We start from the raw sequence: 22,548 nt of genomic DNA on the forward strand, positions 1-22,548 counted from the left end.
AACCTGGATCCGCCCCTGATGTAAAGAAAGCATCTTTTGGCTAACACTTTTAACATTCTGTCAATGGGAAACTAAGCGTTAACATGCTTCTAAAAAAAAAAATTAACTAAAAACCAAACCCTTCTCTACATTATATTATAGGCCATTAAGTCTGACGCCCTCCTTCTGCAAAACCCTGTATATTAAATTATTTAGGGGTAGCAAGAGATACGCGATGACACTTTTCTGTCACGTAAACTTTTGTCATCTTAATTTATTTTCGGCTACTAAAAATATGTTTTGGCTCTTCTGGGCGATCTATATAATAAAAAAAATCAAATTTTCTAGTTTTCAAATTGGTACTTGGAAAAACTAACAGACGATAAAAGCACAACTAAACAGGTAAACTGATGGGCGTTTCTAGAGTGAAAGTTTTCAAAAGTTGCACTTACCGTTAAAGTGTCCATTTCTGTAAGCCAATAATTTGCCACGGTAAAGTCGATCCAATAGAATCAAAAAACTCTGAAATGTTAACCACATTTCGTCCGAATCGAATCGAAAAATCGCGTTTACTTCCCTAAAATCACTGCCATTAAAAAAAAACAATGCGAAACGAAGCACCGGGACTTTGTATTAAGAAAAATAAACAATTTTTGGCCAAAAAGTCGGAATATCTTAACATTTTTCAAAATCGTCGGAGAGAAGCACACACTTTCCGCTCTATCCGCCATTAAACAAAATACTAATTCGACCGAATCACATATGGATCAACAGGCGTTTGAAAGATTGTCACTTGTTTAGAAAGCGTCATCGATCAATCACAAAATCAATATTTTAGTTAATCCAGAGCAGTTGAATGCATCATGTTGAAACCGGCTAAATTCCTTATCTTCCTGGTAACAATCCCGATGAGCCAGGGCCTGGAGAATTGTCAAAACCATCCCCGAAACTTAACCTATTACAAAATTAAATCATGCTACAAATCTCCATCTCCAGTGGCTTTTTGGAAGAGAGTTGATAGCCTGGAAGAATGCTACATATTCGCAAGGGAAAAGTCTGGATTAGGTTTCAACTTTAGTCCTGCGGACGCGATCAATTTGACCGAAGTCCACCAGCCAAATTGCCAGGTTTTAGCTTGCCCAGAAACTGGTGAAATTTCCTCACTAAACCTGAATTTGGGCTACGACTACTACAGCGCCTATGGGGATTTGAACAGCAAGTTGTCCTGATTCTGGATCTTTTCGAAGATTGGAGAGAGAGAGTTGAATTTTAGAGACCAGAAACGCCACATGCATCAAATCGTTGGGGCTTTTTACATTGACCAAAATCTCCCAGAACTACAGCCAGTCGATATTGGCCTGCCAGAAGAAAAATGGGGAACTGGCCGATGTTTCCTCGGAAAAACGAACCATTCTCCTATCGCAGACCATCAAGGAGAAACTCCCTGGATTGAATAACGCAGCCTTTGTTGGGTTGGATGACATCGAAACTGAAGGAGTCTTTCGGACTAGTTTCGGAAATCTTTTGACATGTTCAAAGTAAGAAGGATGCAAATTTTTCCTTCTTTAGCTGGATGGGTTCATTCAGATATAGAGCTTGGGCGCCAGGGCATCCTCGATCCAAATTCCCATCAGAAGACTGTGTGACTCTGGATGCTGAGCAGATGTGGAGGACTGTTAAGTGCCATCAAGCGAAACTCAAAGCACTTTGTGAATTGTACCCTCAACCTCCGAGTAAGGTGGAAAAATTGCCGATACCAGCGAATGTGACCTGTGGTCACATCCCCACCAAACAGAAAGGTAAGCAATGGGCTCTTACCGGTTGGAAGTCAAAGGGGTTTTTTAGTGAAAAAACGAGCATGTTTTGAGGAGAAAATGATGTTTGATCTATACCAAAATGCCTCCAGAGTGGACAGATGTGCGTTGATCGACTATTGAATCTAGTGGGTTCCTAACTAAGCTAAGCTGGGTAAAATATCTACTGTTTTCAAGTGCGTGTGAACAATAAAAGATGATAAAATTCCACTTGGAGCACCAACATTTTATTACTTGAAACTGGATTTGTAAATTAAAGTTAACTAAAAACCCATATAAAACATGAATTTATTAGCCTTGCCATCATTTGCCGCTCTGTGTAATTAATCGATTCGTAAACACCAAGATAACCTCGAGACTACTGGATAAATCGATTTTTCAACATCCTTGTATTCTTTAGCAAGATAGCCGTTATTGAACTAGGTCAAGAATTCAGGTTTTAATGTCTTTGTTGAAGAATTTTCCGTCTGTAAAATAAAACAGATAATTTCACCATTTGTTGACCGCACAAAACAATAAACTTAGCCTCCAATTAGAACTTTTATATTCTCAATTAACCTTGAGGAAACTCTATACTTGAAGCGCCTTAACTGTTTAATAAAAACAACAGATTTATTCCCGTGGATGGACGATATGGATTGTCTTAATCTGGCACGATACTGACTAGAAATATTTTACGCACTAAATGATTCCATTCAACCCCCGTTCAAATAATTCGTGAGTCCTGCCTGTTCAATCATCTTGTAAAACATGCCATCCTTATTGGCCAGCAACTTAGCAGGAGTATCAAACTCCTTAATTTCCCCCCGATCCAGAACCATAATCTTATCCGAGTCAATAATAGTGTGCAATCGATGCGCTATGGAAAAGATCGTGCACCCTGCAAAGTTTTCCTTGATTGCATCGTGAAGCATTACGTCGGTTTGAGGGTCCATGTTGGCCGTGGCTTCATCCAGAACGACGATTTTGTTTCTGCGAATTATCGCTCTAGCCAGGCAAATCAGCTGTCTTTGGCCAGAGCTCAAGGCTGGGGCGTTTTCATTAATCGGCATCTCCAAAGTATGGATGCTGCCCTTCAGATGAACCCGCTCCAGAAGCTTCCAGATTTCTTCGTCTGAGTAGATGCGGTAAGGATCGATGTTGGTTCTCACTGTTCCAGTGAACAGCACTGGATCTTGTGGGATAATGGCTACGCATTGGCGTAAAAAGTCTATAGCAATATGCTTGATGTTGACGCCATCAATCAGGATGTCCCCATCCACTTCATACAGCCGAAATAGAGTTGAAATGATTGAGGACTTTCCAGCTCCAGTGCGTCCGCAAATGCCAACTTTCTGGGATGGTAGCACTTCGAAATTAAGGTTCTTCAAGATCATTTCTTTGCCATAGGACATACACACGTTCTTGTAGCGGATATGGCCCTCGTTCGGCCAGTTGTCAACTTTACTGCCCTGTTTCTTCTCCTGCTTCAGTTTAGTGTATTCCAACGTACGCTCCACTGACGTCATTTGGTTCTCCAGGTCTGCCCAACATCGAACTCCCCATTGCACACTTCCAGCCAGCATAAACACTTGAGTGAGCACCAAACCAACATTTCCAGCGCTTGTATCTGAAATTTCATATTTTTTTATTATAATGTAAATGGTTCTATTGGTTTCCTCACTTACCAGTATCGAAGAACAGGAACCTGAACACCACCATAGCAATTAAAACTGAGCACATTGAATCCAGAAGAAATCCAAAAGCCCTGGACGTGCACGTTAGCATGAAATGTGCCGAAGTGTAGAGGTCTTGATGGCGGTCGAATTCCTGTTTCAAAATATCTTCAGCCTTGTAGGCCCTTATGGTGGTCAGCCCTTCAAGGGAAGCATTCAGATGACCCACCAGTGGACTTCTAGCTAAACAAATTTCAAGGTTTTTCTAATCAATCTATTAGGTAGAGATGAGAAATGATTAGGTTTGGGTTAAAAAAACATGTTTGTTCCCCGCTCTGTCTTCCGATGTCTTCTAAGATTTCGGAAATATTTACGAGTTTAATATTTTTGTAACTAAAAGAAAATCTTAATTTATGAGCGCTCATGATGGATAAAATATCGCCGAAACATTGGACCAGAAAATGAAGTTTTTTTTTTCAAAATTGTTAACTTAAACCGTGCATATTGGCCCTTGATAGAGTTACAAGTTTTCACATAGCCCTCGTATCTCCAGCCCTTATGTCAAATTAGTCTTGTGTCAATGGCAGGTACGCGTACTTGTGAGCGATTTGCTCCTTCAAAATTTCAAAAAATTCAAAAATGTTTTCAGTTTCTCATCGAAATTTGCTGATTTTGTGAAAAAGAAGCTTTTTAGTCACCGTTTTATGTAATTTTCCCAGCCGGTAGTGCGATTTTTGCTTGAAAACTCGATTTTTCGATTTTTTGGCGTTTGCTGTCAAGGTGAACTAGTCAACCTGACATGCGTCGACGGTCACGAGTGAGTTTCATGAACTAGTTTTTGCGGGTTTCGAGAACCTAAAGACTATTTGGATATAAAAATGGACTCCTTAATAGTAAGTGCAATAATGAAAAATATTGTTAGAACGAAGTCTCAATTTTTGGATTCACTATTTGACAACCGTAGCTTATTGAACGTAAGGGTCATATTCTCAAAAATTAAAACTTTGATTCCATATTTATCCCTCCATTTCATTAACCACTGTATTAAAACCACACAAAAATACTATCTGGAACTGACTATCAAGCTGACTATCAAGCTAACAGCATGTGTAAAGCATTGCATAATCTCCAATCGTTATGACACTTTAGTCATAGAAACATGATAATTTCGTCTCGCGTATCGTATTCTATTTTTTGTGATCCTCGGTGGAAACTAGCACGGAAAAGTATAAAGTTTTGAAAAAAAAGACTTTGAAAATGTCAAAACAGTGAGAGGCAAATAGTCAAGCTATTAGCGTGCATGGCGAAAGTTATTACTTTCCACACGGGATGAAGAAAATTTTAAATGGGTAAAAGTGATGCTTTCGCTATCGAAAACAGTTGCGAAAGTACGTACTTTTCACCAGGGGATCAGGAAAATTATCTTTCCGACCATAAACCAATATACAGGGCGTTCTAAACTGATCAACAACATAGGCGTGACACGGACAAATGTCGACTTTGGAACTGAATACATTCTGTCTGCTGAAGTTCCGCGTGTTCTCAGTTGGACAAAAAGCTATTTTTTCTATTTCAACACCACAAGCATTAAGATAAACCTCATACCTCAAAAAAGTTTTTTGAATTTTTTGCGATTATATTTTATTTACGTCGTAAAAAATCGATTTGGCCATTTGTTCAAGACTCAAAAATTTTTTGCGCCTGTACCATAATTTTGCCTATTTTGAACCCATTTTCAAAATCTAGCGATTTTCTAGTACTTTTCGATATAAGCAACAATATCGCATAGCTACAAATATTTTAGGTTTATTGAACATATCCGATTGCTTAGTGGTACAAATTTCAGTTTCTCACAATGGAATGCTGCATCAATTGTAAATCACCTTGTATAATAGTAACTAAGAGTAAGGAAAAAGGTACTTAGAAGTGAAGAAATGAGCAAATGAAATATGCAGCATGTGAATAATGATTTTAATTACTCACTGGCTGCTTCAAGTCGCTTCAAGCTCCTGCCAGTCGGTAGATAAAGCCTTCGCACAAAGAAAGTGATGAAAAAGAAGGCGCTGGCCGGAATTAAAAACCGCCAATTGACAATTGATATATTGACTACAACTCCCAAAATCTGCGCTGATATCTAAAAGCAACCGACTATGCCATTAAACCATGCCACTTACCACATTTGCCCAGAACTTACCTTGAACATTTCGATTATCGTGTGAGGCAAAAATTCATCAATAGTGATCAGGTCCTGAGAAAATCGATTCAACACGTTGCCGATAAAGTTGGTGTCAAAAAATTCCATTACAGCATTAATGATGGTCGTGGACATGACCTTGTGCAACTTAACCGAAGCTCTTCGGCAGAAGTCGAACATCAAATAGGATCGCGTTAGAACCAGCGCCATACTCAGGCCAATTGTGATGGAGTAGATTCGGATATACAAGTCCTTTTTAGTGACCGTTTCCTCGAAAATTGTCGTGTTGGTTTGGTTGAGGACCCTCAAGTCAACTTCTTTCTGCTGTTCGTCAATCCTAAATAAGCAAGTTTTCAATCTCATTATTTAATTAGATATTTAATATGTTATTTACCACATAGCAATGAACTTCTCAGCAGTAGTCTCGCTGCCTTGGGCAATGAAATACAAGGACACTATAGCAAGGAACACGCAAATACCGCCGCCAAACTTGAAATATTTGCCATACACCGAAAAACTCACGTCGCCCTTCTTGGTGATTTCCTTGTATATCTTCTTCGCCTGGGTCTGTTCGGATTCCAATAGTTTTTCGCTTTCGGCTTCGTCGGTCGGTTTTTTTTCTTCTTTGACTATTCCGTTGGTTTTTGGTTCCTCAATTATTTCCTTTTCTATTTCGTCGTCATTACCCACCAGTTCGGAAAGTTCTTCCATCGACAACTCAGTGGGCTTGCCCATGGATTTCACTCTGGCGTTTTGCATGATTATCAGATTATCGGCGTCCTGAATGTGATGCACCGTTTGAGTCACTAACACCACCACTTTGTTCTTCAAGTACTTCTTAATGCATTCATTGAAGATGTGGTCTTGCACGTGAGCGTCCAGGGCAGTCAATGAGTCATCTAGTAAGTAGATTTCGCTTTGCTTGTATATGGCCCTAGCTAGATTTACTCTGGCTTGCTGGCCTTTGCTCAGGTTGATGCCATTGTCTGCCACGATGGTCTGGTCTCCGTTTTCCAGGATGTTCAAGTCGTACATCAGGGCGCACACTCTTACTACCTCTTGATACCTTGCTTCGTCGTAGCTTTCGCCAAAGAGGATGTTCTGTCTGATTGACGATGGGAAGAGCCAAGGATCTTGGGACGCGTACGATATTCTTCCATAGGTGCTAACCGAACCGCTTTCCAACGGATAGTCTTGCAACAGAGCCTTGAGCAACGAACTCTTTCCTGAACCCACTGTGCCTGACACAACAGTCAACCCAGGCGTTATGCTAACGGAGACTTCCTGCAAAGCCAGCCGCTTGTTGATGGTCACCGTGGCGTTTTGTAGGGACATTTTAGGAGAATCCGTAGGCTCGTCATGGCTGTTGTCGCGGTGCAGCTCTTCAGCCTTCAGCACCTGATTAATCCTGATAACGGCCGCCAGCAGTTCCGCAGCTTTCGACATGCCAATGGGGATGGAAACGCCTAGCAGGAACTTTAGATTATTGAACATGTTGGATACGTAGAAAATGAGCTTGGCGTCGGGAATGTACCCCATCCAGAGGTAGGCGACAATGAGAACGTAGAACCCGATTTTTGTCGCCCCAAATCCCACCACCACCATCAGGGATCTAAGCACGGATGCCACGCGCATATTTTTAACCTCCTTTCTGAAACGTATTAGATGGATTAGTCGAGGTTTGATGGCTGTGGTCATTAACTACCTCCGGCGGTCATTCACTTGATCGTTGAAATAGTTCTCCCAAGTGTACAGCTTAATGATCTTGATGGATGAGAGAATCTCTTGCATTATTTGAAGTCGCTGGTCGGTTTTTTTGCTGACTCGCAGCCTCAGGACTGTTGTCAATTTCCCAATGTAAACTGAAAGATTTATTTTCTTATATGCAATTTCTTGCATCTTTATCGTACAGATGCAGGGTGATAAATTGGGCTCTTTCACCTCCAGAGGAATTTGGGAGTAGAAACAGAGAAAATAGTAAAAGTTTCAATTTGATTTGAGCCTAAAAAAGGCGTCTTTATACCGTCGAAACTTGGAAAGCTCGTTTATTGTATGCCAAAGCTTTTTGCTTGATTGGTAAAAAACGGCACATTTTGTATTACATTTTTAGCGAATATCTGTTTTCATTCATTCGAGGAGAATCATTTCCTTTTACTTTACTTCCCACATTTGGAGAAATTATGGCAATTTTAACCTCCTGTGGATTTAGTTACACACATTTAGTTACACAAGTCTACATACTTACGTTGGAAGGGAATAGTTGCCATAAGAAACGTGATTCCAATCAACGAAATCCATCCCATTTTGAGAACCAGCAAATAGACAATAAAAGCTGAAGAAACGATACCGATCCACATGTCGTTGAAGAGCCAAATGGACGATTCGAATGTATGCACATCCTTTGTGATTAGAGTCACAATGTTTCCCAGACTGATCTCGTTCATGGCTGAGGGAGTCAGTTTTAGAGCTTTGCGATAGAGCAACGAGCAGAACGATGTGCGGATTTTGATCGCAAACGTTTGCACGTAGATAATGTAGTTGTGCCAAAAGAAAAAATTGAAAACATTAATGCCGATCACTGTTGCACCATAAATGTAGGTCTCGTTCAAAGTGCAACTGTTTTCGGACTTGAAGCAGTTGATCAGGCTGCTGAGCGCGTATGGTTCCATTGCTCTAGAAGCGAAATAATTACTGCATTTCTGGCGCCATCCCCTGTTTCACTACCTACATGTTAAACAGCTTATAAGTTAACAGAATTAGGCCAATGAAGGCGTATTTTAGGCCGAATCTTGCCCACATCAGGCGCGCAAGCGACGGATTTTCTTGCAAATGCTCGTGCTTCCAACGAGATTCGATTTTGGTGCCGCATTTGTCTGAGTTCAGTGTCTTTAGTACGTCGTACAAGTCTTCTTCTTCTAAGTCATTTTTTAAGGCTCTCCTGAATAGTTTTCGAGTATATCTAAGAACAAAATCGGAATATACCACTTTGAAAATGTACGTAAATTTTGCTAGAGAAACGTCTGCTAATTTTTGCAACCTTCATTTGCCTTCTTTTATTTTGTTTAGTGAAGTGCATTGGGAATGAGCAGAAGATAATTATTTGGCTTAAAAGTTGACAAGAAGGGGGGCAAATAAAACTTGCTTATTTAAAGCAGTGGAAAGTTTTGAGCAAGTAGAAAATTTGCCTTCTTTTTTAAGAAAAGTTTTCAAATCTATAGAAAGTCTGCCCTGGATCAGAAGCGTATTTATAATTAGCGCTGCAATGAGATTTTCTTCAATTCAGAATTTGTTCGACTCAAGTGCTTTAAGCGTGAAACTAAAATAATTCAAAAGCATCAACATTTTCGTAAGAAATTGTTAATGTTTGCACAAAATAATTGAACCTAAGCAATCGGCTAGTCCAAATTAAATTACTTAAAACACTTCAACTTCAGAGAAAAACTTACATAAAAGTTAATCCCGACACAATATTCGCCTTCTCCTTCGGATTTTGTTTGCGCACTTCCTGTCCTGTATGATCCATCTTGTGCAAACACTTGAAAATCAAAGAACTGAACACTGAAAAGGTGCGCACTTGTTTTCCTTCTTCGGTTAGACTAATGCATGCCCGAAATGAACCATCCTGCTCAAAACCGATCCGCAATAAAATTGTGCAAAGCTCGTGAGCCGCGGTCTTTTTATGAAATCTTTTAAAATTTCAAGACAAATATTACGGCCATAAATCATAAGCCAAGCTTATAATGGCTGAACACTCTATGAATGTTAGTATTAAAAATAATTGTAGATATGTAAACTTTCCGCAAACATTCAAGAGACAATTGATACAAGAAAGTTAAATTTAATAGATTACATTGTTTATTTAGGGCTGGGGCCGATACGCTTTTATAAATAGTCGCTAATACACAGGGCTTTTTTTCGTTTCTTGTTATCGGGCTTGTTGGCAGGCAATTAGAATTACATTTGTACTACTTGGATTTAATCAAATATTTTAGTGTTTCAGTTATTTCAAAATTATAATTATTTTTTATTTGTACTAATAAGCTGGTCAGTTTCTTAAAGGTAGGTTTTAAGAAAGCTTTTTGCAACATACTAGGTGTTTGTTGCAATATCCGGAGGTACTTAATAAAATTTTAAAGCTTGAAAAAATTAATAATAAATATTATCAAAATCGATCCTGATGGCCCCATGTCTTGGTCATCACGAACTCCAGACTCAACCCGTTGGAATTTTTTATATGCACTTATATTTAATGGGAAAAATTAATTGCAGTGATCTGCATCCTTGGAAAAATCCTGGTCAAATCATTGATATTCCTTTAAGTGTTGGGGATGAGACAATAATTTTTTCATATTTTTTTTATTATTCTTTTTATGCTGCAGAAGATAAAGTCAACTTTGGGGTTAACTGCTAACTCGATATTCCTTTAAGTGTTGAGGATGAAACAAGAATGTTTTCATATTTTTTTATTATTCTTTTTATGCTGCAGAAGATAAATTTAACTTTGGGGTTACTAAAATAAAGTTAACTTTATTCTGTCTCTTGTAAAATTTGCCGAAGTTATTTTTGACCAAACTTCAATTTGAAAACGGATGAACCAGTGCTTAAAATAACAAAGAAAATACAAATGTTATCTTCAGGCCTGTATCAAGTAATTCCGTAGCGGTTAAAAAATTCTACTAACTGAGTTTAGTAAAAGTTTCCATAACTTTTGAAAATCCTTCAACTCATTCGCCACACAATTTGTTTTACACTTTACAGCAAACACGCCATATCTTCAATCAATAGAGACTGAAATGCGATTAAAGCCGTTTCGTTTGTGTTGATTTTCATTGTAAACCTTTTATCTTTTTTCAACTGGTTTAGAATTCTTTTTCAATTGGCCATCGACTGAATGAACTGATGCAATTAACCTTAGAAGAATGTTTACGGTATTTCACATCCAGCCAAGTCTATTATGCGTTTAAGCTAATTTAATTCATACAAGTAAATTAGGTCTTTTACGCATATCTTTAGGTCAATTGATAAAACGTTTCCTGATTTAATAAAGCTATGGCCAATTTCAATTAATTTTCCAGATTGCCTCTGAAACGACGACTATTTAAGTTACGTGGGTTTTTTTAAATATGAATTGCTTTTGATATAGAAACTACTTGTTTGGCGTTTCAAAGGCGATTCTTAGATCAAGAAAGTTGCTGAATGTCTGAGGAGAATAATTTTTCAAAAATTGTTTTTCTGAGAAAACACTGTTAGGTAATTATTTCTGTTCATCCCATTTGACGTTGAGGATTCTTATCCAAACACCATGCAGTCGCATGTTTAATTCCTTTTTGTTACGTGATTTAATCCGGAGTGTCACTCCTAACTAAAAAGACTCATTCCAGCAAATATTCAAAATTGTATGCGCTCGGATTAGTTCGATATTTTTGGTTGTTTAATACGTATCTGTTGTTTGATCGTTCAAACAATGTACATTTCTACGTCGTGAAATGTGATCCTTTATTAGACAGTTTAAATCACAAAATTAACACACACTTTATAATTGAAATTGCGAAAATTGTTACAAACGTGGAAATATTTGAACATGCATCTTTGGGAGATACATGAAAATGTTCAAGCTTTTGTCAAATTTTGCTTCTGTCATTTTAGAGGTTAGCAGCATGTTACTACACTTAATTGAAAAAGATGGTTCTTGAGATCTTTCAAAAAGGGCGATTTAAACTATGTCCGAGATCTGGTCACTTCCAATATAATTCACACGTTCAACAAATTTGCTTGTGGCGTTTTAAAGATAAGGAATTTATGATAAAACTTTTTAATGTCATGTAAAAAAACTTTTTAGAGCGAATTAATTGACACAGTAAAGCGAAAAAAATTTTTAACGGCAACAAATAGAGCACGATTCACTCTTTTCTACCACAAAATTTGGCATACTTGGAGGTTGAGGTTGAATTTTGGCAATTGCTGAAATTGTGCTTTGCAACGATTTTGCGTTCAGTTGATATTGATATTTCCTCAGTTGATTTTCCTTCCTCAAAATTTCGTTAACTTGAAGCTGGAGGCTGAATTTTTACAATTACGACAAATTTCCCGGCGATTTTCAAACCGTTTTACGACCACACCAGTAAAAATTGAAGAGCGGTTTTGTGCCACGAAATAGAGAGAGTTTCACTCTATGCATTCTCAAAGCTTAGTTTGAGTGCAAGTTTGGACTTCAGTTAGAGAATTATTCGATGTGAGGCTGGTAATGACTTTTTCCGTTAAATTGAGCTGTAGTTTTTATAAATTGTTGACAGCCAAACTATATAAGATTTGCGATTTTTATGTTAAGAAATAGAGCAAGATTCACTCTATGCTTGTGTAAAGTTTGGTTTGTTTGGACCTTGCAGCAAAATTTTGACAATTTTTCAAAATGAGGCTTCTAACGACTTTTGCACTTAAATATACCCGTCGATTTTCAAAAATGTTTAACCATCAAGCAAGCTGAGATTAAAGAGCGACTTTTGTGACAGGAAATAGACCAAGATTCACTCTGTACTTCCTTAAAGTTTGGTTTGCTTAAACCGTGCACCTACATTTTAACATTTACTCAAATTGAAACTTCCACATAAACACTAGTCAACCATAAAAACTTTATTGATAAACAATATCATGATGCCGTGGCCTTTGCCTGGTGCTTCATCGCGTAAAATAAACTGTTCTTATTCGCCAGCAACACATTCGGGTTATCAAACTCGGCAATAGTGCCGTTGTCCAGCACCATCACTTTATCACAATCGAGAATAGTGCTTAGTCTATGCGCTATCATTATCACAGTACAATTCCTGAAGTTCTCTTTGATCAGCTCGTGAACCAGCTGATCCGATTCCTCATCCATGTTGGCGGTAGCTTCATCTAGCACAACAATCTTGTTTTTCCTGAGCACCGCTCTGGATAACGACAGAAGCTGCTTCTGGCCAGAACTCAAGCTCAGGCTCATGATATCGTCGTCCAGTGTTGGGATCAGGTCTTTCATCTTCACCTTCTCCAAAACGGTCCAAATTTCCTGGTCAGCATAGATTTTATGCGGATCCAGGTTCTCGCGAACTGTGCCCTCAAATATCACCGGGTCCTGCGGGATTATCGAAATGCTCTTTCTAAGGAAATTAATGGACACTGAACTGATGTCGATGCCGTCGATAAAGATCTTTCCCTCGTAGTCGTACAACCTGAACAGTGTAGACATGATGGAGGACTTTCCTGCCCCAGTTCGGCCAACTATTCCAATTTTCTCCGTCGCATTCACAGTGAAACTGATGCCTTTCAGCACTCGCGTTTCAGCATTGTAGGAGAGACTGACGTTGTCATACTTAAGCAAACCGTCCTTTGGCCAATTGTTGATGGCCCCTCCAGTCGTGTCTTCCTGCTGGATATCGGTGTATTCGAGCGTTCGTTCTACTGATGTCATGCAACTTTCCAAGTCAGCCCATTGGCGCACTGCCCATTGCAAATATCCAGTCAACATCATCACCTGAGTAAGCGCTAGACCAACATCACCAACTGATATGCCTGAAAATATGGTGAGAAATATTCAATTTTAGCTTCAGAATAAAGTTTCATTGTAATTCCCGACTTACGAGTTTCAGCAAACAGTAGAACAAGAATGATAAACACCACAAACATAGCGCCTGCAAAGTCCATAACATATCCAAAGGCCCTGGTAGTGGTCATCACCATGTAGTAGGTGGAATTGGCCAGGTCCTGGTGCTTATCGAATTCGTCCTTCAACACCTCTTCCGCCTTGTAAGCCCTAATGGTGGTCAACCCTTCCACTGAGGCGTTGAGGTGGCCAACCAAAGGGCTGCGAGCTGCAAAAAGCCACAATTTTACTCCCTTTGATTCGCTAACTTTGGATCCTGTACTCATGGCTTCTAGTCGCTTCAAAGTCCGCCCAGTGGGGATATAGGCCATCCTCAGAGCGAACAGGGCAGTGAAGAATCCCAGGGCGAACAGCAGGAAAATCCAGCTGACTGTGGCGATCAAAATCAACATTCCTCCTATGCTGATGAAGCTCTAGAACCATCAATTAATTGGTTTGATTTACTGCGCTTAATCCTCAGGGACTCACCCTGAAAAACTCCATGAAAATCAGTGGATACTGCTCGTCAATCACATCCAAGTCAAAGGAAAATCTGTTGAGAATGTTGCCGATAAAGTGAGTGTCCAGGAAGCGCATCAGCGAGTTGATGACGCTGCGGCACATGACTTCGTGGATTTTGATCGATGCCCTCCTGCAGAACCTCAAAATTGAGTAGGTTTTCACCAGCGATAAAATAGCCGAGGTGAAGATTAAAATGGAGTAAAGGTTGAAGGTTCTGTCTCTTCGTTGAACGGCGCCATCGAAAGTAACGGTTTCGTTTGTCTTGGAGGTGACATTGTTGCCTAAGCTCAAGTCGTAGGCCTGCTGCTGATAGTCGACCCTAAAGGAAAAACCTCTCGTTTTACCCATGAGCTGGACAATTCCCATGTGAACCTACCAGTTGGATACCAGTTTGGATGAGTAGCTCTCCGTGAACTGAGCCCCTAGGTAGATGCTCATTATCAACCCAAAAATCACAATCCCTCCTCCAAACTTCAAGTACTGTAGGTAAATCGAAAAATCAACCCCACCGAGTTTTTTCTCCTCCTGGTAAACCTTCTTCTTGAGCTTGCTCTGGTCCAACTCAACCTCCATCATTTCGATCAGCTTTTTTTCCTTGGTCTCATGCTCCAGGTCCACCTTGGCACTTTTCAACTCATCCAGGTCTTCTATGAAAAGCTCTGCAGGCTTGGAGATTGACTTGATCGAGCCGCGGTACAAAAAGATCACGTTTAGGGCCATTTTGAAATGGACAGGATTTTGCGACACAAACAGCACTATTTTCCCCTTGAGATAGTCCCTAATGCAGTTGTTGAAAATGTCTTCTTGCACTTTAACGTCCAGGGCTGCGAGAGAGTCGTCAAGTAGGTAAATGTCGCTGTCCTTGTAGATGGCCCTGGCCAGGTTTACTCTCGCTTGCTGTCCTTTGCTTAGGTTCATCCCGCCATCGGTTACAATCGTTTCATCCCCAAAAGGGAGCAGGCTGAAGTCGTACTGTAGGGAGCACACCTTGATCACCTCGTCATACCTGGTCTTGTCCAGGCGTTGCCCAAAGAGGATGTTCTGTTTGATGGAGGAGGGAAAGAGCCAAGGATCTTGGGAGGCATATGAAACGGTGCCGCAGACCGTCACATGACCTTTGGTGGTTGGATAATCACGCAGAATGGTTTTCAGCAATGAGCTCTTACCAGAGCCGACTAATCCCGTCACAATGTTGAGCCCTGGTTGGGCAATGTTGAAGGAAATGGCCTTCAGAATGTTCTCCTTGCCTACCGTGACGCTCACTTCTTTCAATTCAATCTTCCTCTTGTCTTCAGGCATGAAGTTGTTTGAAATCGGATGGTGTTCCTCAATGTGCAACATCCTGCTCACTCTAGTGAGTGACGCGTAGAACTCTGCACAATGAGTGAGTCCTATAGGAATTGCAATCCCAACTGAGTGTCGCAGCTCCTTAAACAGCCCCATAACATAGAAGACGAGTTCAGTGTTGGTGGCATACCCCAGTGCCACATAGGAAATGAGCAGAACGGGAAAGGTCACCTTGGAGCCCATTATTCCGATGAGGATCAGGAAGATCTTCAAGTAGAAGGCCTTCATGGTTTTCTTCATCTCTTGCCTGCAAGTGGAGTTGGGGTTGTTTGGGGTTTTGGCGGCAGGCAAAGCACTTACTTTCGCGCCAAGCAGATGCGGTCGAAGAAGAACATCTCCCACGTGTACATTTTGATGATGCGTAGGGCGGAAAGGGCTTCTTGGCTCAGCTGCAACCTTTTATCGGCCATTTTGCCCACTTTAAGCCGGATATTTGTTATGGTTTTGCTCAGGATGACTGAAACCATCAACATAGAAATTAGGGTTGTAGTAAGAATCAAAATGAGTTTTAAAACGTATTGATGTCTGTGGCAATGCCTATCAGGGGAATCAAAAAAACTAGCAGATGAACCTACCTTGAATCAACAGCCCGAAGCAAAGCATGCCCATGGCTATGGTAGAAGGTGGTCCCATCCTAGCGTACAACAGGTAGAAAACCGTAATGGTTTGCACGATGCCAATAATCATCTCGCTCAAAGTCCAAATGTTGTGGACCAGCAGTTTGATGTCTTTAGTCAGAATGGTGACGATGTTTCCCATGTTGGTTTCGGCTAGTTCGGCCGGTCTCAGCTTCAAGACCTTCCTGCAATTGCCCAGAGATTATTCCACTTCCTGCCAAGCTCTTAGACTATGAACCTGTAGATCAGCGATGTCAATGACGCCTTGATTTGCACCTCCAGCTTGCACTGGAGCATGAAGAAGTTGTGGGCCCAGAAACAGTGAAAGATCGCCAGAGCGATCAACATGCCCGCGTAAAAGTACGCATCATTTCTGGCGATTTTCGAGTGGGCTTGGAAGTAGGAAATAAACTTGCTGGTTATATATGGATGCACGATGCTGAAAAAACCTTAATCAGCAAACCGAAGCTTTACCCCAAAGCTCCCCTACCTGTTGAACAAGGTCCATATCAGGTGGACAAAAGTCAAGATCGAGTACCTTAACCCGAACCTTTGCCATAACAACTTCAGGATCGTTTTATTCTGCTTCCATTCCAGCTCGGTTTTATCGCCGCATTGTTTCGAATCGCAATCATCAGGAATGGCATAAATATCCGTTTCCTGCAGGTTGCCTTTGATGCCCCGCTTGAACAGGCCAAACGTGTAACTAGATCCAATCACAGACAAGGAAAAATCAATGCGAATAGCCAATGATTAATGTGTAATGGAGCACAATAGAAGAAACGCAATAATTATACAACAATAGATGATTAGCGTGTTCAACTGGGAAACAAATGTTATTCAGTTGAAACCGGTCGTAACAATGGGAAAGGGCCATGATATTCATAATTGCCTAATTAACCAACAAGGAAGCAAAGAATGTTCAATTATTTAATGGTGCAGTTTTAGCTATAGAAAGATGCAAAATGACTTATTAAACTGCATTAAAGTGAAAATTAAAGAGTTTAATGCGTATATGAGCCATACTTTTGAAATTTTAGAAAATTTTTAAATACTTATTTCAAACTAGGGCAGGTAGAAGACGGAAATTTGGAATGTAGATAATTTTTTTTGTATTTAAGAGTGCATAAGTCTAAAGCTGTCTTAAAACAAAATAAACGACGAAATAGAACGACTACTACTCGTGCTTGGGAAACGCCCGAAACAATTTATTTTCTACGACTGCTTAAAATCCCGAAAAACTCAACAGTTTCATGCATTGGGTGCGAACGCCACACTCTATTGCCTCTCTGTAATGTATAAAATTGTTGAAAATTCTATTTTTGTCTACAGAATTTGGTGTTTTTTAAAAACCAAATTCTGAAACTTGAACGTTTGAAACTATTGTATTGAAACTTTATCAAAGGCGATATTAAAGATTGACAAACTTGTCTGCAAACTTATTCCTACTGGCACCGGTTACAGAAACTGGTCTTCAATGAAAATATGTTCAATAATTTACAAAAGATTTGTAAAATGCTTGATTCATCGCTAGAATAGAACCAACTTCATTTTGCAATAAAACCAAGTAATTTTTCCTTGGAGAACTATTCAATAAAACTTTTCCATTATGGCAGTGTAATTTAACTTATAATTAGCTGAATTCAATTGATGAAGCAATATGTATTTTTTCGGCTTACGCAAACGTGAGAAACGAGAACAAATTCGCTCTTTCCCTTGGATTGCTTTTTCGATCCTGCTTGATTCCGTTATCCATGCTGATTGAGGGAGCACGCACGCCCCTGACCAACCACTAACAATGCAATGGAGCTCTTAGGTCATCCTTGATTAAACATAGTTAATGCGACGATTACTTTGAGGAAATCGGATGCCAATCTGGAAATAAAAAAGTCCCATTATTGAGCCGTTTATGGAGCTCCATATGCATATTGATTCACGTGCGATTGCCAACAGTTTCTTATATGGAATTCGTACGTTTTTGATAGGACTTTTCAGGATTTATTCGCTTTAAATGGATGTATTTTGAACGAGTGCTTCAAGTATTTAATGCGATGAAAGTTCAGTGTTTGAACAGTGAAGCAAATTTAAACTGGTAGAACACATTTGGAAGCTCATAGACAAAACGCTGCTCATGTTTAGAAGAAAAACGCAGTAAATCGAGTTCTTAAATCGTTTTACTAATTTTTATTTAAAAAATAACGTGCGTCTTTTCTTGCCAAATTTTTTCCATTCGCTCATAACTGTGATAATTTTAACTGCTCAGCTTCGGTTCTGAGGAAAAATCAAACTTTGTCAGTTGAACTTGCTGTGTCAAAACCGTTAAGAATATACATTTTCTGATGTGCTAAGGCACCATGTGAGAGCTAATAGGCTCGAAATCGGGGTGCCTGAGATTAGCACACTTTGAAATTTGTACCTGTTTATATCAACATCGATTCACTTTGTGTTCTTTTTTATGTAAAAATAAAGTAATTTGCTGTGCGTGCTTCATTATGTAAATTTCATTTTTTTATATTAAATGTGAAGACCAATTATCTTCGCTTGCCACGAAGCTTTATTATTCTGGTCCAGGCCTCGTTGGCAACAAAATTTCCTTTTAGCCAGCTAATTCTCCCGATTTGACCGCATCGGAGTTTTTGATGTTTCAATTGCTATAGTTAATCATTAAGTGACCGTAATTCACAGTGTTTCTTTGAATAGTGGCATTGTTTAAAGGTGTTTCGTAATAGAACAATAAATAACATTGATTTGAAAAACTATAGATATAAGTTTATTGGAAAATTCTTAAGTTTTCACTTGAAATATGCCTTACCTGCGTTGTAATCAAATTCATAATTAGAGAACAATGGCTTGAAATGTTCTCTGATCTTTTATACGATAGACTAAGTGAATTCAACAGTAATTTTGCAATGAAACAGGTGCTTTTATTAGGAATCCGTAATTTTGTCGTCAACTGAGGTAATCACTAGTTAGCAACAGGCAGGAAATGTAATTGTAGTTTAAGATCCAGTTTATTTTTCTTGGTAATTTATTGTTTCAATAACTCAGTTATTATTTTCAATCTTAAATGGAAATAAAATTATACAAACATAATAATTGCAGTTTTGTACTTCGTAGGATCTTGAGCGATAATTTTTTGGTTTAATGAAATTATTTTTGAAGTGGCTTCAAAAACCACTACTTAGTTTTCTAAATTTCAGTGAAACTTAATGTATATTTTTAGCAACATTCCCATTAGATCGCATCAGTTTCACATCTAAATGTACACTTTTCTAGGAAATAACTATATAAGTTCTCCAAACAAATCCGCTTGTATGGATTTGGATATTTATTACATTTTTACGAGTCAATAAAAAATGTTCAGAGAAAACGTGTTGCAAAGTGATCGAGAAATTAACTGGTTTTTAAAACTGTGTTCAAAGAGTTCCGTTAAATAAAATAGTTTTAAAACTAACAATGAAACTTTTTTGAAAAAAGCAAATTTTAAAATGTGTTAATCTCAGACTCTCCAAGAGCGGATTCGAGCCTATTAGCGCTCAAAAGATGGGTTTACCCTGAAAATAACACTCCCGAAATGCATAAACGTGCAAGTAGCGCACGTCGAGATCATGCTCGATTATAGTTAAAATCACCTGTGATGAGTTTTGAACTGTAAAAAAAGAGAAGCAATTATTTTGTTCGCACTTTTATTGAACAGATTTAAATCCGATTTAACATTTTGTTATTTAAGAGAAATGAATGCTGTCTCACGATACACTCATCATTCTTCTGGCTGTGAGTAAAAAACGAACATACTCCCACATTTGCACTTGGAAACAACTAAAAGTGTAGAATCAACGAGACTAATTTTCCAGTTAAAAATTAACAAAACTCTATGAGAACTAACATTCAGTATATACAGCATCACGTTGAAAAGTTCTTTCAATAAAAGTCAATAGCTCTGTAAGGCTGCACAAATATTTAAGTAATCGTTTACCTGTCGTTTTCATTCCGTTCACTTGTATTCCATTCAAAAATCAGTTTTATCCGCACCTAAAGTCGCACCGAATTAACCAATTACCAGCCAGCATTGTTAAACTTTGCGATAAACCATCTAACACCTACTGGTACCGAATGAAGTACTTAATCGGGGCATTGTTGCGCAACCAAGACTCTACTTGACGAATTGAGGTGCTCTGCATTTATAGTGATTTATTAAGCGTTAATCAAGTGCTTAAAGAACTGTGCCATAGAAATATTTACCATCTTCTTTATAGCGTAATTACAAAGAAATTTTCCGATAAAACAGCATTAAATTTATTTCCACACGTGGGTACTTTTGCATGAAAGCAAATCCCATCACTTAAACGTGTTTTGGATGCGGGAATTGCAGATTCTCAAGAGTACCCACTTGTAACCGTTCACCTCTGATCACGTTTACCACGCGACTTGATGACTTTTCGAATTAACCAACCTTGAGGACTGAAGTCTAGTCCATTAAAAATTTTAGCCGAATTGTTTTTAATGTTTACCAAGCCAACTATTAGTAATTAATTTGATTAAAAACATCTTTAGATTTTCAAAATGTGACACGAACAGTGGGGAATAAGTATAAGAACCTTCTGCGAAAATCTCTATCCAACCGGAACGCGACTTCAATTGAATCGTAAATTTTAGGTCCATTATCGTCTTCATTACGATTCAAGGTGCACCTTTAAAGCGACGCCCAAGAGCACCTCGAATTGAAGTGGTTTTAATGCAGTTTAATGTACAATGTTTATATTGTCTTATTTCAATTATTAATAATCATTTTCCTCATTTTCGCATGTTTCAAGTTTTACTACCATCCTGTACAGCTAGTTTATAAATTATTCATTATTTTACATTTTTGTCATGGTCTTTAAAGTGATCAAATTCAGTTTGTATGTCGTAATACGTACAAATTACTAATTTCAGGGAAAACCTTCAATTTAATTGCTAGAACCTTGTTGGTATCAAAAACTCGACAAATTCTTGCATGAAAATGTATTTGAAAAATTTACCATTTGTGAAAAAAATTCATAAAATTCTAAGCCGGCAAATATTTCGCTACTGATCTACAAGATGTTGAAATTTGAAAAGGATGTTTTTTAAGAACGGGTTTTCACGCTCGTTGATCCCAAAATTTTCCGCATTATTTAAACATCCGGTATAAAATTCACATTGCAATAGAAAATCGAACAGCCAAAAACATAGGTGAATCCTGTATCAGGATTCATCAGTTTTTGTCACTTTTCGCGAGAATCGCCTTAACGATATTTTAATAAACTTTACCTCAATGTCATTAAATTTTTTTCTGCTATTAATAATGTATCTTTAATCTAAATAATCGCTTATTGCATTTAGGGGACGTTTCATGTTTATGGCAGTAAATGAGGACAATTGCATATAAATAATCAGCGTTTTTAAGACTTAAACACCTGTCTGAACGCTGAAATAATGTATACAGAGTAAACAGAAATATTTTTAGGTTTAGTGCACAGTTTGCTTATTGCCGTTTTATGAGCTTTAAGGCACATTTTTGGATGAAATTTAGGAGGCCTAGTTTATTCCTAACTTTTACGTCACTGGAAGAAATGTCCATAGTTTCAACTATTATAGAGATGAATTGATTTTTTTCAAGCATAGCACACAAGCTTTCATTTTTTTATACGCATGGAAAAATGTAACTTAACTACCACCCGAGTTTTCCACTCGGATCTGAGCATTTTTCTGCAAAAACAGCATACAAAAACATGCAAAACCTTAGACAGGTTTTCTGCTAAAACTGCATTCAAAAATTCATGCTGACCTTTGAAATTCGATGTGTATAACTAACGTAAATCTATTTGATTCACATTAATATTTTTATTAAAATCTTCAATATTTGGTGCACGTTCAAGTAAACCACATCGATGTAATGCAGTTGTTCAAATTCCAAAGGAAACATCCTACCGGTTCTTTTGATATTTGGAAAAATAAAAATTACGAAGAAAATTCGATTGAAATTGCACTAAAGCTAAAAACACTTGAAAATTGAAGTAGAAATGGGGGAAAATTCAAAAGTAATTTACCAAACAAAACATTCAAACCGTTTATTCAGCAAACAAGCAATAAAATTAGCACCTCAAAAATCCCCAGTTGAATTGTAGCATAAAATCCCCAATTATTTAAAATAATAGTGTTGAAGGGAACTAAATATTTGTCACAAATAATCGAAGGCCAACTTTCCTCTTATAAGTGAGTGAATGATGCTACTTCAGTCTTCTCGGGCTTAATGGATCATCTTTCCACTCGGATCTGAGCATTTTTGCGAAAACAAAATACAAAAGCTTGCTTAAGCTGTATTCGAAAACCTTTGAAGTTCCACTAGAAAACTATAATTAGAAAATCGATGTCTATAATTATTATAAATACATTTAATTCACATTCATATTTTTATGAGACCCTTCAATTTGGAGCACGTTGAATAAACCACATTAATTTTATGCAGTTGGTAACAGTAACTAAATTGATGTGGTTTAATAGCATAGCGACGCAGAACCTCAGCGGTAATTATTTCATTATGCAATAAAGCCAAAAATACATACATATTAGAAATTTTAATGCAAAGTGAAGCTATCATTGGCCGGGTTTTCCAGCAACTTGTCCCATCAATATTGAAACCTTTTTGTTATCCGTTTTTTCCCGCAAAAATGTTAGCATTTATGCCTAATTAAGGAATAGCGCAAACGATTACAGTAATTACACTTATCATTCTTAAGGACAATGTTCGGTGAAAAAAACATCTTTGCAATTGACGAATAAA

General features: G+C 38.3%; 4 protein-coding genes across 11 annotated transcripts in view; 2 read left to right on the plus strand and 2 right to left on the minus strand.

Annotated features, from left to right (window-relative positions):
• Positions 1 to 73: 73 nt before the first annotated feature.
• Positions 74 to 2,001, plus strand: LOC109539838. The gene is made up of 5 exons (XM_019907861.2): positions 74 to 381; positions 818 to 1,194; positions 1,253 to 1,517; positions 1,567 to 1,778; positions 1,825 to 2,001. Exons 2-5 carry the CDS (start codon positions 843 to 845, stop codon positions 1,914 to 1,916), a joined length of 921 nt encoding a protein of 306 aa, XP_019763420.2. The 5' UTR covers positions 74 to 381; positions 818 to 842; the 3' UTR covers positions 1,917 to 2,001.
• On the minus strand, positions 1,999 to 9,309 carry LOC109539825 (probable multidrug resistance-associated protein lethal(2)03659). Its single transcript, XM_019907835.2, has 9 exons — positions 9,089 to 9,309; positions 8,371 to 8,601; positions 7,888 to 8,315; positions 7,348 to 7,504; positions 6,037 to 7,293; positions 5,643 to 5,979; positions 5,432 to 5,582; positions 3,461 to 3,691; positions 1,999 to 3,402 (listed from the first exon to the last, which is right to left on the minus strand). Exons 1-9 carry the CDS (start codon positions 9,163 to 9,165, stop codon positions 2,489 to 2,491), a joined length of 3,783 nt encoding a protein of 1,260 aa, XP_019763394.2. The 5' UTR covers positions 9,166 to 9,309; the 3' UTR covers positions 1,999 to 2,488.
• LOC109539829 overlaps positions 4,018 to 22,548 on the plus strand; it is a 27,523-nt gene continuing 8,992 nt past the window's right edge. For all 5 annotated transcript variants that reach the window (XM_048664792.1, XM_048664794.1, XM_048664793.1 and 2 more), the window contains exon 1: positions 4,018 to 4,341. The gene's annotated coding sequence lies outside the window, so the exon portion shown is untranslated. The remainder of the gene's footprint in view (positions 4,342 to 22,548) is intronic.
• The window catches only part of LOC109539827 (ATP-binding cassette sub-family C member 4), a 12,026-nt gene continuing 1,737 nt past the window's right edge, over positions 12,260 to 22,548 (minus strand). Inside the window, exons 1-11 of one of the 4 annotated variants that reach the window (XM_019907839.2) lie at positions 19,986 to 20,165; positions 19,720 to 19,918; positions 17,423 to 17,618; positions 16,234 to 16,449; positions 15,982 to 16,182; positions 15,702 to 15,928; positions 15,427 to 15,583; positions 14,156 to 15,373; positions 13,747 to 14,098; positions 13,256 to 13,691; positions 12,260 to 13,187 (exon numbers count right to left, since the gene is read on the minus strand). In XM_019907839.2, the coding sequence (XP_019763398.2) occupies positions 12,289 to 13,187; positions 13,256 to 13,691; positions 13,747 to 14,098; positions 14,156 to 15,373; positions 15,427 to 15,583; positions 15,702 to 15,928; positions 15,982 to 16,182; positions 16,234 to 16,449; positions 17,423 to 17,499 (3,783 nt within the window). In that variant the 5' untranslated portion in view covers positions 17,500 to 17,618; positions 19,720 to 19,918; positions 19,986 to 20,165 and the 3' untranslated portion in view covers positions 12,260 to 12,288. Of the gene's footprint in view, positions 13,188 to 13,255; positions 13,692 to 13,746; positions 14,099 to 14,155; positions 15,374 to 15,426; positions 15,584 to 15,701; positions 15,929 to 15,981; positions 16,183 to 16,233; positions 16,450 to 17,422; positions 17,619 to 19,719; positions 20,166 to 22,548 lie in introns of those variants that run through there. The other 3 variants (XM_048664791.1, XM_019907838.2, XM_019907837.2) reach the window with 3 other exon arrangements.

Source organism: Dendroctonus ponderosae, unplaced genomic scaffold (genome assembly GCF_020466585.1).
Source record: "Dendroctonus ponderosae isolate FM_Combo_2020 unplaced genomic scaffold, Dpon_F_20191213v2 Dpon_F_20191213_3, whole genome shotgun sequence".
Lineage (NCBI taxonomy): Eukaryota > Metazoa > Arthropoda > Insecta > Coleoptera > Curculionidae > Dendroctonus > Dendroctonus ponderosae.

Bases quoted from the DNA above. Each gene is read 5' to 3' on its own strand.
- LOC109539838 (XM_019907861.2), top strand. From the start codon at position 843: ATGTTGAAACCGGCTAAATTCCTTATCTTCCTGGTAACAATCCCGATG. The intron at 1,195-1,252 runs GCAAGTTGTCCT...GTTGAATTTTAG, and splicing joins CGCCTATGGGGATTTGAACA to AGACCAGAAACGCCACATGC. The intron at 1,518-1,566 runs GTAAGAAGGATG...GGGTTCATTCAG, and splicing joins AATCTTTTGACATGTTCAAA to ATATAGAGCTTGGGCGCCAG.
- LOC109539825 (XM_019907835.2), bottom strand. From the start codon at position 9,165: ATGGATCATACAGGACAGGAAGTGCGCAAACAAAATCCGAAGGAGAAG. The intron at 8,316-8,370 runs GTAGGTAGTGAA...TTTCGCTTCTAG, and splicing joins ACTTATAAGCTGTTTAACAT to AGCAATGGAACCATACGCGC. The intron at 7,294-7,347 runs GTAGTTAATGAC...AATACGTTTCAG, and splicing joins CAAGTGAATGACCGCCGGAG to AAAGGAGGTTAAAAATATGC.